A 14,423-nucleotide genomic window follows, 5' to 3' on the forward strand; every position below is an offset into this window, starting at 1 on the left:
TGGTAGTGATGTAATGAGGGAGGAAAAGAGGAGAAAATCATTTTTGATTAAAGTTTCCTGAAGGAATATTTTTTTTTTAGTCTTTCTTGTCTACATGAAGACATAACAGATAGCTCTTAGCTCAAATACACAACATAACCTTGTAATAACACTTCATAGTGACTTTCAACTTTGAAATATGACTTCTTTCCTTCCATTATAGCACATTCACATATTATCATCTCTTTTTTTGAACCCAAAACGGGCTTTTATACACCACATGTAACGGCAGCAGCATTTAAGATGTAAACAACTTTTAACTAATATTTAACAAAGATCTCATAAGATGAGTATATTAGTTTCACTTACCTCATCCAAGTAGTCAGTTCTGTGGACTGGTGGGTATCTGACCTTTTTAACCTCTTAAGTGCGACACCCCAGTGAGAGACATCCCCACCAGTCAATAGAATTGCAGAAGGTTGTTGGAGGTCTTCTGTTGAGAGATGGACACAAGGAGAAAGGAAAGAGCAAAATAATGAATCATATTAAGTTTGGAATAGGTGAGTGATTAACAGCTCTGGCTCCAGCTCTAAGATGTAAGGTGGGCCATTGGACCCGCCGGGTGAGCCGAAGAGTCGGAGGGGTGGGTGAAGGTGTAGTTCTCAAGGTGGGCCAAGTTCATGATTGGGTGGGTCACATCTGTGGAGCCGGTCCTGGTGATTATACATTAATATATAAACTACATGCTTAACATTAAGTTAAGTAAACTTGTTACAGCACAGGTCGGCAGCAATGCATATTTTTACTGTCGCTAAAGTTGCTTCCAGATAGATAACTTTCCCAACCATCACAGATGAAAATGAAGATCATCTTTTATTTGCTCTTTGTGTGTTTTTTGCTTGATGATGGTAAGACATATTGATATTCTTCCTATTAATGATAAAACATTCACAAAGTGACACCGCTTCATATTTATGAGCCCCAAATGTATTTGTCTGTCGGTTCCGTGTTGGCCGATATGAATGACACGGAGATTGTAATTATATAAAGATGATGTGAGTCTTTACTGCCCTCTAGAGGAAACACTACGTTGTGCGCGCAACGTGGTCTTACGTCACTTTCACTTTCACTTTGGCGGAGTCCGCTCACAGCGAGGATGTGTCTGCCAAGTACTGTTACATTTTTGGATTGTAGTTGATTTTAAATGTTCTTTTATGTTGCAAGTAACTTCCTAATTCATGAGTCTGAATCCTCGATGATCTGCTGCACCGATGGGTCGCTGTATTTTCATCGCTGTGTGGATTTTTCATGTGATTGGTAAGACGAATTCCGACATCATGTTTGCGATAAAACACAATGCACACAAGTAAAAGTACCGCATTTTCAGCTCTTAACATGGTTTCAGTGCAGAAACGTGTTATTTCTTTATCATCGCTGTTAAAGATCGGCGATGATTTGAGGTGGAACGTGTTTGTGTGAAAACGACTCATCATATAAAACAAAAATGGCGCACCGTCACTAACTCTTTATATATGTAGGCTATATATATATATATATATATATATATATATATATATATATATATATATATATATATATATACTTATGTTATACACCCTCTTGCCATCCCAGATGTGTCTTTCTTCTGCAGAACAGAAATTATGATATTTAGAAGAATATTTCAGCTCTGTTGGTTCACAATGCAAGTGAATGATGATGCGGCCCTTAACGGCGGTAAAGTTAGTTTTAGGTTTAACATTAGTTGGATATTCGGGGTTTATACCCATTCAACTTTAATGTGACCTACAGATGTCAAACCAGCTGCAAATTACTCCGAATGTTATTCCTTCTGTTGCACAAGGTTTATTTTTGGGAGTTTTTCTTTGGTAGTTTTTAAATATAATATTAAATCCCTTAAAATGGGTCTCTATGTGAATCACAGTAATTATTAAACTGCAAATGGCTATTATTTAAATAAATATGTAGTCTGTATATGACTTGTATTAAGTTAATTAGTGCTCAGATTGTCATCATCTGCTAAAAACAGAGTTTGTGATGCTCATAATAGTGTTCTCCGTGTATGAGCCGATGATCTCTAAAGACGTGAGTGGTTTGTGTCTCTATGCCGGCACATCACCGGCTCCACACATTCACAAACACTCGCGTTTAAACACTGCAGTGCACACTATCTCTTTATATCATTAAATCAGTTTTTGCTGATAAATAATCGCACCAGTACAAGTACATGAGCGTACCGATGCATCCCTAATAACAATAATAATAATAATAATACTCCTTATAAGAAGAATAGGGCTTCCACACATTCAGTGCTTGGACCCTAAGACAAGTTTGATAAAATGGAATAAAATAGTACTACAAACTATTGGAATTAAATTATAAACGAATTGCAAAACCATAACTGCAATTTTTTTAATTAGATTTGGTTTTGGAATTTCGATTTTTACTCTATAGGTTTGTAGTATTATTTTATTCAATTTTATCACACTTGTCTTTTATTATTTAAAAAAATAAATTTTTTGGCCAGCTGCATGTGAACACTGGTTTCATGATTCTTGCCTGAGTTCACCTGTCCCTGACAAACAATCTCCATGGTGTTGTGTGCCGTGTATGTAAATAGGACATTAATCCTAGAACAGGAACAGGCATGAGGCTCATTACACGTGTTAATAAAACACACTTATGAGAGGGTGAGGGGGGAAAAGTTACTAAAACGCAGAGGGAAACGGTTCAGTCAGTTTATAAGAGAGCAGAGTCTAACAATGGATGAGTGTGTTAGTAAGATGAGTGTGTGCATTGTGGAAGTCAGGAACAATCCAAAGAGAGTCAGTAGAAGCTGGTGTGGTGTGAAGCAAAGTCCAGATGAAAGGAAAAGTGCTCGACATTTTTGGAGTCTGGGTGATACAAGAGGGTGAAATCCAAACGGGTGAAATACAATGCCCATCGAGCCTACCTACATTTAAGTTGTTTGGCGCTACAGATGTACTCTAGGTTCTTGTGATGAGTCCAAACCATGGAGTGTGTTGGCTTTAATTTCTAATAAACCTCTGGGAAAAGTTGGCGAACCCCAGAAACATCTTCAGTGCCTTGTGATAATCTGGGGTTGGATGACGACGGGCCGTTGACCAATCTGAAAGGCATGACTGTTGTGGCAAAAAATTATCAACCAACCATTATCACTGCGTAAGAGACACTCTGAGTCAAACAGTCTTTTAAAATGATTTATTCTTGCAAGAAGGACCCGGTCATTACACAGGAGTTAATCTGTGCCGTGAGTGGGACCCAGAAAGGGAGGGCTGACTTGTATTTTATACTCTTTTATCCCAAGGTTTTCTGACAGAAGCAGATCCTCCCCCTCTGCATCCCTCAGACACAGAGGCATTCCCCTATAATGACTATTACTGATCAATGAGCATCAAAATTTCTACAACAATGACCAAATATTCAAAGTGCCCCCTATGGGTGTTAAATGCTGTCTTCCACTCATCCCCCTTCCTGATATGTACCAGGTGATAATCATTGCGTAGGTCTAACTTCGTAAAGGCAGACGCCCCCTGCAAGAGGTTGAAGGCTGAGGACATCAACAGCAAAGGATAACAATTCTTCACCGTGATGTCATTCAGCCCTCGATAGTCTATGCAGGGTCTAAGCGAGCCATCCTTCTCCACGAAGGAGAAATAACAAGTTTGCAGTAATGGATATACAGTGTGAATGTGATGTGGATTGTGTCGTGTGCATGAGGAGGGATATACAGTGTGAGTGTGATGTGGATTGTGTTGTGTACATGAGGAGGGATATACAGTGTGAATGTGATGTGGATTGTGTTGTGTACATGAGGAGGGATATACAGTGTGAATGTGATGTGGATTGTGTTGTGTGCATGAGGAGGGATATACAGTGTGAATGTGATGTGGGTTGTGTTGTGTGCATGAGGAGGGATATACAGTGTGAATGTGATGTGGGTTGTGTTGCGTGCATGAGGAGGGATATACAGTGTGAATGTGATGTGGATTGTGTTGTGTGCATGAGGAGGGATATACAGTGTGAGTGTGATGTGGATTGTGTTGTGTGCATGAGGAGGGATATACAGTGTGAATGTGATGTGGATTGTGTTATGTGCATGAGGAGGGATATACAGTGTGAATGTGATGTGGGTTGTGTTGTGTGCATGAGGAGGGATATACAGAGTGAATGTGATGTGGGTTGTGTTGTGTGCATGTGGAGGGATATACAGTGTGATTGTGATGTGGATTGTGTTGTGTGCATGAGGAGGGATATACAGTGTGAATGTGATGTGGATTGTGTTGTGTACATGAGGAGGGATATACAGTGTGAATGTGATGTGGATTGTGTTGTGTGCATGAGGAGGGATATACAGTATGAATGTGATGTGGATTGTGTTGTGGAGGGATATACAGTGTGAATGTGATGTGGGTTGTGTTGTGTGCATGAGGAGGGATATACAGTGTGAATGTGATGTGGGTTGTGTTGTGTGCATGTGGAGGGATATACAGTGTGAATGTGATGTGGATTGTGTCGCGTGCATGAGGAGGGATATACAGTATGAATGTGATGTGGATTGTGTTGTGTGCATGAGGAGGGATATACAGTGTGAGTGTGATGTGGGTTGTGTCGCGTGCATGAGGAGGGATATACAGTGTGAGTGTGATGTGGGTTGTGTCGCGTGCATGAGGAGGGATATACAGTGTGAATGTGATGTGGATTGTGTTGTGTGCATGAGGAGGGATATACAGTGTGAGTGTGATGTGGGTTGTCGCGTGCATGAGGAGGGATATACAGTGTGAGTGTGATGTGGATTGTGTTGTGTGCATGAGGAGGGATATACAGTGTGAATGTGATGTGGATTGTGTTGTGTGCATGAGGAGGGATATACAGTGTGAATGTGATGTGGATTGTGTTGTGTGCATGAGGAGGGATATACAGTGTGAATGTGATGTGGATTGTGTTGTGTGCATGTGGAGGGATATACAGTGTGAATGTGATTTGGATTGTGTTGTGTGCATGTGGAGGGATATACAGTGTGAATGTGATGTGGATTGTGTTGTGTACATGGATTTGTACAAGACCTACTTGAGAAAGATGTTAGTTTGTGTCATGAGTGAATGTTCTTGTTGTGTTTGTGTCATCTTGACAATATGACCTGTAAAAGAATCATTTTCACAGTGTTTTCCTGTTGTGCATCTTGAAGAGTGACTGTTCATTTGTGTCTCCAGGTGTGTTTGGTGTTGATGAAATGAAGACGTCTGTGTCAGTGATGGAGGGAGATTCTCTGACTTTACGCACTGCTGTTACTGGATTACAGAATGACAAATCCAATTTTATTAAATGGTATTTTAATATCATCCGTGTAGCTCAAATCTATGGAGATCTCAGTATGTTCTGTACAGATGTGAAGTGTGCAGGTGGTTATAATGAGAGATTCAGAGACAGACTGAAGTTGAACAATCAGACTGGATCTCTCACCATCATGAACATCAGTATTACAGACTCTGGAGATTATCTACAACATACCATCATCAACAAAACCGAAGAAGAAAAAACATTCACTGTTACTGTCCAACCTGGTGAGTCATTTAATGAGTGTTTAAAAGCAAATTTGATTAAATAATCTTCACTTTACCTGTATATTAATTCACATATAAATATAATCTCTTTTAAAAACACATGATTATCACAATATCATTACAAAACAGAACAGCAGATGATTAAAACTAAAGTGTCTTTACATTTTTAAAACAGTTTTAGTTCTGGTGGAGATTCGATTGATCCGTTCAAATCCAGTAACACAGTTTCTCATTATATTGACTCTTTTATTTCTTCTTCATTTGGGGTTTTAGTTCAAAGTGCAGAGGGTGTGATGAAAAATAATATGAACAATCATTTAATAAGCACAAAATGGACAAATATTGTTTTTCAGTCATGAAGTCAAGAAAGATAATTTGCAATATTTATTCATTTGACTCTGTTGTATTATGATCACACACATTATAATGTTAAAATGCAGAAGTTTATAATTAAGGAATAATTGACTACGGACAGTCAAAAATTATTTTGTGCTTTATTTTTCAATAATTTAATGGGCCGAAGTCAATTATTCTGCTTATACCACAGTTACCAAACCTTTAGACATCTTTCAGGGTTTTATCTCAAGAAACGTTATAAATTTCGTCCCTAAAACACCCTTGTGTGTCAAACTACAGCACTTTCATCTGCCTTATTGCAGTCCTTTTTATTTATCCCCCTTTCTCCCAATTTTGAATGCCCAATTCCCACTACTTAGTAGGTCCTCGTAGTGGAGCGGTTACTCACCTCAATCCGGGTGGTGGAAGACAAGTCTCAGTTGCCAGACCGTCAATCCGCTTCTTATCGCATGGCCTGTTGTGCATGACACCGCATAGACTCTCCGCGATCCATGCACAACTTATCATGTGCCCTTTTGAGAGCAAGATCCCTTAATCACGACCACAAGGAGGTTACCTCATGTGTCTCTACCCCCCTATAAACCAGGCCAAATTGGTACTTTACAAAGACCTGTCACTCAGTACACCCTGGATTCGAACTCACGACTCCAGGGGTGGTAGTCAGCGTCAATATTCATTGAGCTGACAAGGTATGAAACCCAATCTTCATGGGCCAATTTCTTTTGGTTTTCTCATGATGTCAAGCAAATGGGTACTGAATTTGAAGGTAGACATCAAAATTAATTTACCTCCAATCAGAAGCTAATAGCCCAAAGGCTTGACATAATTTTCTGTAATTTTATTATTATTATTCCAATTATTATTTATTATTCCATTATTCCAAGCTGCTTAAAGGCACAGTTAACTTAGTGAAAGTAAACTTCTGACCCACTGGAATTGTGATAGTCAATTAAAACTGAAACAATCGGTCTGTAAACAATTGTTGGAATAATTACTCATGGAACCAAAACGTCTAGGTGTCGGATGTAACCTCCGTTCCCTGATGGAGGGAACGAGACGTTGTGTCGAAGAAGTGACACTAGGGGTCTCTCTTGAGCGACGAATATGCCTCTGATCTATGAAAAAAGGCCAATGAGAAGTTGGCAGACAGTATTTGCATACCCCGCCCCCGGACATACGGGTATAAAGGCGAGGAAATACATCGAGTTCATTCAGGATTTTTCTGAGTAACCGGAAATGGTCCGGCCACTACAGTGGCTCAGCTCAGCGACATGGCCGGGAGGACACAACGTCTCGTTCCCTCCATCAGGGAAACGGAGGTTACATCCGTAACCTAGACGAATGTCTATAGCTCTGCATAAAAGAACGTCTATAGCTCTGTGTGCGGTCCAAGTAGGTACGTAAAGTACTTACCGGACACAGCCCGATGCACACGGCGCCCCAGTCTGGAGGCGTCGGTCATGACCAGGACGCGTTGGGACACCTGCTGCAAGGGTACTCCTGCCCGTAGAAAGTAGAGGTCTGTCCAGGGTTTGAATATCTGGCAGCAGGCGTGGGTGATCATCACACGGTGCATGCCGCGGCACCATGCTCGAGTCGGGACTCGAGTCTGAAGCCAGTGCTGAAGCGGTCTAATATGCATCAACCACAGCGGCGCGACTGCCGCGGAGGATGCCATATGCCCCAGGAGCATTTGGAAGAGTTTTAAAGGGACCGTTGTGCCTGAAACTGGCAAGGCATCTCAGCACCGAATGCGCATGCTCGTTGGTGAGGCGTGCTGACATTGAGACAGAGTCTAACTCCATACCGAGAAAAGAGATGCTCTGAACCGGGGCGAGCTTGCTCTTTTCCCAGTTAACCCGAAGCCCCAGGCGGCTGAGGTGCCTGAGCACCTGGTCTCTGTGAGCGCATAGTAACTCTCGTGAGTGGGCCAGAATAAGCCAGTCGTCGAGGTAATTTAGTATGCGAATGCCGGCTTCCCGGAGCGGGGCAAGAGCTGCCTCTGCGAATTTCGTGAAGACGCGAGGGGACAGAGACATGCCAAAGGGGAGGACTTTGTTCTGATATGCCTGGCCGTCGAACGTGAACCGTAGAAAGGGTCGGTGTCGAGGTAGAATTGAGACGTGAAAGTACGCGTCCTTGAATCCAAGGGTGCGTCCAGAGGCTCTGTTGCTGAGAAAAAACTCAAAGCACTTACCTTGCTCTGCACACCGGGCAGGAGTGACTGAGGAGGAGGTCCTGTAGCAGAGTCCTCTGAACTCGTCAGAACCGGCCGGCCGGGGAACAGTCGTGGGGCTGAGGGTCCGCGTCCAGCGTGCCGGGACTGTTGAATTGTGGCAGCAGAGTGCCGTAAGAACGGCATTTGCGGGCCAGGTGACCCAGAGACAAAGGAAATAGCTCTGTTATTGAGAATTTGGGTACCGCAGCCCTGTGTAGAGGGGGTGGCAAATGAAATGAATTCAACAAAAGATTCTCCTCCCAGCCCTCCACTGGGGGATGGAGTGCTCTTACCAGCTCTGGAACTAACATCTCGGGCTCTGGGTTGAACATCTCAGGAGCGCCTGGGAGCCTTCCGGGTCCTCGAGGGGGTCCGTGAGACGGGGGCGTCTGCTTCCTGCGGGGTGCTTGACGCTGGGGCTGAGAGCTGGGCCTGGATTGAGGTGGAGCAGGGGGTTTCTTAACTGCAGGAGGACGCCCTTGGCGAGCAGACGGGGCATGGCCCATGGCGGCAGTCTTGCGGCAGGGCAGGATGTGAGAGATGCCCTACGTCTGCTACTTCACCGCAGAGAACTGCTAGGCGAAGTCCTCGGAGGTGTCACCGAAGAGGCCGAACTGGGAGACAGGGGCGTTGAGACAGCGAGTCTTGTCGGTCTCGCACATCTCGACCAAGTTCAGCCACATCGCTTCAGTGATCGCTGCCCAGACACACGAGACAACGCCTGTGGAAGTCTGAAGCAGAGAGCACTCTACCGCATCCAGGAACTACACAGGGGCGGAAAGGCATCTTTAAAAAGACGCGTCCTGAAAAGGACTTTCAACGCTGATGTGTATTGCTCTTTTAGTAGGGAAATCACTCTTTTAAACAACTCTTTTAGAGTTTGTCTGCGCTGTCGAAGCGCCCAGGGTTAAATTGCACTGCCGTGCAAAGAAGGAGAAATAGCCGCTGTAATGCGCGTCAATCCAACAGCATGCAGAGCGTCAGAGGAAAACAGGAACGGTGTGACTCGCAGCAGACTGCATGCACTACCATCGGCTCCAAAGAAAATTTCTGAATGATCTCATAGTATTGCCTCGCCTTTATACCCGTATGTTTTTCATATATCAGAGGCATATTCGGCACTCAAGAGAGACCCCTAGTGTCGCTTCTTCAACACAATGTCGAAGTGAGCGACAGACGGGGAACTATAGTTTGCTTATATGAAGTCTATGGAGTGGTTAAAAAATGTTTTTAATTAATTGAATGACAATACATGAAGTGTATGTAAACTTCTGACTTCAACTGTAATTAGTATTCAGGTAAAAAAACAAATACATATTTTTTTTCTTTCTTTGGAACATACACAACGATATAAAATTGTTTTTATTTATAAACCCTGTAATTCCACAAAAGCAACGATGCTTTTTTGAAATCTGAGAACTTTCCATCTCAAGTAGTACATGAGTTTTAATAGAATAATTCATGTAAGTGCTTTTTTTGTGTCAAAAAATTGCAAAATTACAAGCTTCACATTTCTACCTTTAAACTCTCCACAAATTCACATATATTGTAATTGCCTCACTGTTAAAAACTTAAATTTTTGCTTTTTTGAAAAAAGAGGGATGAGTCCAAATTAATTTCTACTAATTTGCACATGATTCCTCTAATTGGGTGCACTCTGATTTTAGACACTGGTTTTATATGGATGTGATGAAAGTAGGCTTGTAGAACCTTTTTGTACACAAGAAATTGACATTAATATTTATTTATGCTCTTTAAATCATTACAGAATGTAAATTCAGTGTCATTTTGTCTCTGTCCTAAAATGTTCAAAAACAATCTTGGTGATTTCATGGGGTGCAGTTGCTTTTTCTTTAACAGCACATTTGTGGGTAAGATTCAGTACAATTGTTGTTCTGTCCTCTACTATGGTGGGGTTTATTCACCCAAAAGAAGAAACTGTTCATGTGTGTTTCAGGAGTGTCTGGTGCTAAAATGAAGATAAAGTCAGTGATTGAAGGAGATTCTGTCACTCTACACACTGATGATACTGTAAAACAGGGAGATGTTGTGATGGCGTGGAATTTCAATGACACTCGTATAGCTGAAATGAATGAAGATCCCAGTAAGAGCTGTACAGATGTGACGTGTGATGAAGGTGCTGAGAGATTCAGAGACAGACTGAAGATTGACCATCAGACTGGAGATCTCACTATCACAAACACCAGAACTACAGACTCTGGACTTTATCAACTAGAGATCAGCAGCAGTATCAGCAGCAGCTTCAGCGTAAAGAGCTTCAGTGTTAATGTCAGCGGTGAGGACGATTTCATCATTTAATGCAGATAATCAGATCTTCAGTTGTTATAAAGAGCTGATGATGATCACATTCAGTGACACTAATGACTGTCTCTCTTCATCATTACAGCATTAGACATAAAAACTCCAGATTCAGGTCTGTCTTCTGGTGCTGTAGCAGGAATATGTGTTGCTCTGGTTGTCGCTGTAGCTGCTGGTGTGATTTACTATCGCCATAGGAAATCAAAACGAGGACAAAATGGCAAGTATTACATACAGCTAATATAAAAGAAGAACATTTGAGATTAAATGGGTAAAAAAAAGATTTGTGAAAATGTTTATTTTCATACTCAAAACAGTCAAAACTAACTGACAAATAAAATGTGTTTAATTGAGTTTTTATTCAACAGACATCACGACACAGAACAATGTTCAGGTAAGATATTACATCTTTCTGTCTCTGAATTTACAACAGATTCAGATCAGTTTGATTTCATCTGAAGCGTTTCAAAGATCATTTTCTGTGTTTTACAGTTGTTGCATGTTAGATTGTTTGATGAGATCACGTGTCAAATCAAAGTCAAACTCGATCAATCGTCTTTTGTTTTAGACGGTTTAACACACATATTTCTCCAGACTTTAGTCGTCAGCGTTACTGGGTAAAAACATCATCAAGCGTTTGGAGACTGTCGTAGTGAAAAGAGAATTTGTGGACTTCTTATTCTTCAGAGCAAACTCTAGTAAATGTAATAATTCAATGAAATTAACCTTTAGATTGAACACAAAGTCAATTAATCGGCCGTCTGTTAGCGTGATGCACTAAGAAATAAAAGACTGATGTAATATGGTGATAATATAGTAACCATGATTCATTTTGTCCATCCATCCATCTTCAACCGCTTATCCGAAGTCGGGTCGCAGGGGCAGCTGCTCCAGCAGGGGGCCCCAAACTTCCCTATCCCGAGCCACATTTACCAGCTCTGACTGGGGGACCCCGAGGCGTTCCCAGGCCAGTGTGGAGATGTAATCTCTCCACCTAGTCCTGGGTCGTCCACGAGGCCTCCTCCCAGCTGGACGTGCCTGAAACACCTCCCTAGGGAGGCGGCCAGGGGGCTTCCTTACCAGATGCCCAAACCACCTCAACTGACTCCTTTCGACGCAAAGGAGCAGCGGCTCTACTCCGAGCTCCTCACGGATGACTGCGCTCCTCACCCTATCTCTAAGGGAGAAGCCCGCCACCCTTCTGAGGAAGCCCATTTCGGCCGCTTGTACTCGCGACCTAGTTCTTTCGGTCATTCATTTTGTGTTTATTGTAAATTTTCAACAAAATACAGAGAAACTATTTTTAATCTTCCAAGGTAAGGTTTAAGGGTAAGGGTTAAGTGTGTGTGTGAGACTATAAATAAACACTGCAGTGATGCTCATATACTGTATGTTAGTGTTTAAATGCGGTGTAAATAGTATCTGACACTATATGCACTGAGGTGTAAATGGTATCTGACACTATATGCACTGAGGTGTAAATAGTATCTGACACTATATGCACTGAGGTGTAAATAGTATCTGACACTATATGCACTGAGGTGTAAATGACATCTGACACCATATGCACTGAGGTGTAAATGGTATCTGACACTATATGCACTGAGGTGTAAATGGTATCTGACACTATATGCACTGAGGTGTAAATGGCATCTGACACCATATGCACTGAGGTGTAAATGGCATCGGACACTATATGCACTGAGGTGTAAATAGTATCTGACACTATATGCACTGAGGTGTAAATGGTATCTGACACTATATGCACTGAGATGTAAATGGCATCTGACACTATATGCACTGAGGTGTAAATGGCATCGGACACTATATGCACTGAGGTGTAAATAGCATCTGACACTATATGCACTGAGGTGTAAATGGTATCTGACACTATATGCACTGAGGTGTAAATGGCATCTGACACTATATGCACTGAGGTGTAAATGGCATCGGACACTATATGCACTGAGGTGTAAATGGCATCGGACACTATATGCACTGAGGTGTAAATGGCATCGGACACTATATGCACTGAGGTGTAAATAGTATCTGACACTATATGCACTGAGGTGTAAATGGCATCTGACACTATATGCACTGAGGTGTAAATGGTATCTGACACTATATGCACTGAGGTGTAAATGGTATCTGACACTATATGCACTGAGGTGTAAATGGTATCTGACACTATATGCACTGAGGTGTAAATGGCATCTGACACTATATGCACTGAGGTGTAAATGGCGTATACATTGACATCTGCGTTTTTATATCTGTAAATGTATTTCAACATGATTGATTTGGTATTTCAGCTTTTGATGCAAATCAAAAGTGTAGACAGAGTCTCATTTTAATAAATATAATGAACTATATTGTATTATTTGACAGAAGACTTGTAAGTTCTTCTTCGTAAGTCACTTTGGATAAAAGCATCTGCCAATTGAATAAATATAAATGTAGAATCTATCTAGAAATTTATTTATTATTATTATTATTGATTACTTTGAAGTTTTTCTTACTAATCACCGTCATTTTACAGATATCTGAAATTATCATTTCCACCAGTGAAAACCAAATTACACACATCAAAAATGATTTTTACTAGTAATCATACCTGATATGAACAACTGGAATTCCAACTAGTGAATTAATTCGATATCTTTAATTGTGTTTCAGGAGTGAATGAAAGTGAAAATAAAATGAGAATTATATTTTTACTGGTTGAAATTTCATTTTTGATATCAAGAATTAAAATTGTATTTGTGTAAATATAATGACTGATATGACAAAATTACACTTCACTATTTGTAATTCGTGTTTTCTTACAGGATGTTAAAGAGCAGCAGATTAATTTGATGAATGGGGCAGGACAGGAAGAGAGAGGATGCCACTGAATGGCTCGACAATGCACACTATAAAATATGATATAAAACCTGCAGTCAAATCAAGAACATGAATTATAAATATTGCCTTTAATCTAGTGTTTCTTCTGGAACTGATTTTCTCTGTAAAATGTTTTTAAATCTCTGTAGTTTGATTTATTCATGTGGGTCATGCAGAGACTTCTGGAAACACCAGATATGTATATACTGTAACAGATGTTTATTTGTATGTTTGTATGTATGTATATAAGTCTTATTGTGTGTTTTATATATAGTTATATTCTCTTATTCACTTTATTTTATTCTATGTTTGTATTATTATCTCGGTCTTGTTGTTTGTGCACTTTAAACTTCTGTCAGCAAGATGTTTAAGTGTACTGCAATAAATCTTTAATAAATCAATTTTTACCTTTAATCATATGATAAAATCATACTTTTTACATCTAAAGAAATTGCTCGTATTGTTAATTTCAGTTTTTACTGTATTTGTTTGGTTAATTCTCCTGAACAGTTCAACCCAGTTAACACAGTCACATTGTGACGACATAAACAGATCGGATCATGTTGGTTGCGGTGATAAACCAAATTACATTGTTCAGGTGTAAGTTTAAATTATTGTATGATGTTGAACGTGGTGAGTATGTTTGTTCCAGCGGACATATTTTACTCACTGCAATGCCGCCAGTGTGTTTAACTTTAAACTTGGTTAATATATTCACAGACTGTTTTAAATACCGCATGAACAGTGTTGTTGATCTTACATGGAAGAAAGTTGGGATGGTTTGAGAGTAAATGACAGAATTTGGGTGTACTTTTCCTTTTTATACAACAGTTCTGGTCCTCGAATCTGATTGGACAAGAGATGTTTCATGAGTGCTGATATTTCAGAACATCAGCACTCGAACGCTTCACTGTTTGTGTCACTCCGCTTGTGTTTGTGCCGTTCTAAACTAAACTTTCTCCTTGTGACATGAAGTCATCGGATTACTACATCATAGCTGGGAAATACAGTTAAACTCACAGCTTCAGCATTAAGGCAAATCACAGCAGAGAGACACAACTGAC

The 14,423-nt window shown here is 40.7% G+C and overlaps 1 protein-coding gene across 1 annotated transcript; it reads left to right on the plus strand.

Moving 5' to 3' along the window:
- Positions 1-1,124: 1,124 nt before the first annotated feature.
- On the plus strand, positions 1,125-13,693 carry LOC127639398 (uncharacterized). Its single transcript, XM_052121386.1, has 6 exons — positions 1,125-1,296; positions 5,232-5,582; positions 10,115-10,453; positions 10,565-10,696; positions 10,845-10,870; positions 13,305-13,693. The coding sequence occupies exons 1-6, from the start codon at positions 1,251-1,253 to the stop codon at positions 13,368-13,370; spliced, it is 960 nt and encodes a 319-aa protein (XP_051977346.1). The 5' UTR covers positions 1,125-1,250; the 3' UTR covers positions 13,371-13,693.
- The last annotated feature ends 730 nt before the right edge of the window (positions 13,694-14,423 follow it).

Source organism: Xyrauchen texanus, chromosome 48, assembly GCF_025860055.1.
Source record: "Xyrauchen texanus isolate HMW12.3.18 chromosome 48, RBS_HiC_50CHRs, whole genome shotgun sequence".
NCBI classification, from domain to species: Eukaryota; Metazoa; Chordata; class Actinopteri; order Cypriniformes; family Catostomidae; genus Xyrauchen; species Xyrauchen texanus.

Coding starts and splice junctions, on each gene's coding strand:
- LOC127639398 (XM_052121386.1), top strand. CDS start 1,251: ATGGGTCGCTGTATTTTCATCGCTGTGTGGATTTTTCATGTGATTG. Junction 5,583..10,114: donor CACTGTTACTGTCCAACCTG/GTGAGTCATTTA, acceptor TGTGTGTTTCAG/GAGTGTCTGGTGCTAAAATG. Junction 10,454..10,564: donor CTTCAGTGTTAATGTCAGCG/GTGAGGACGATT, acceptor TCATCATTACAG/CATTAGACATAAAAACTCCA.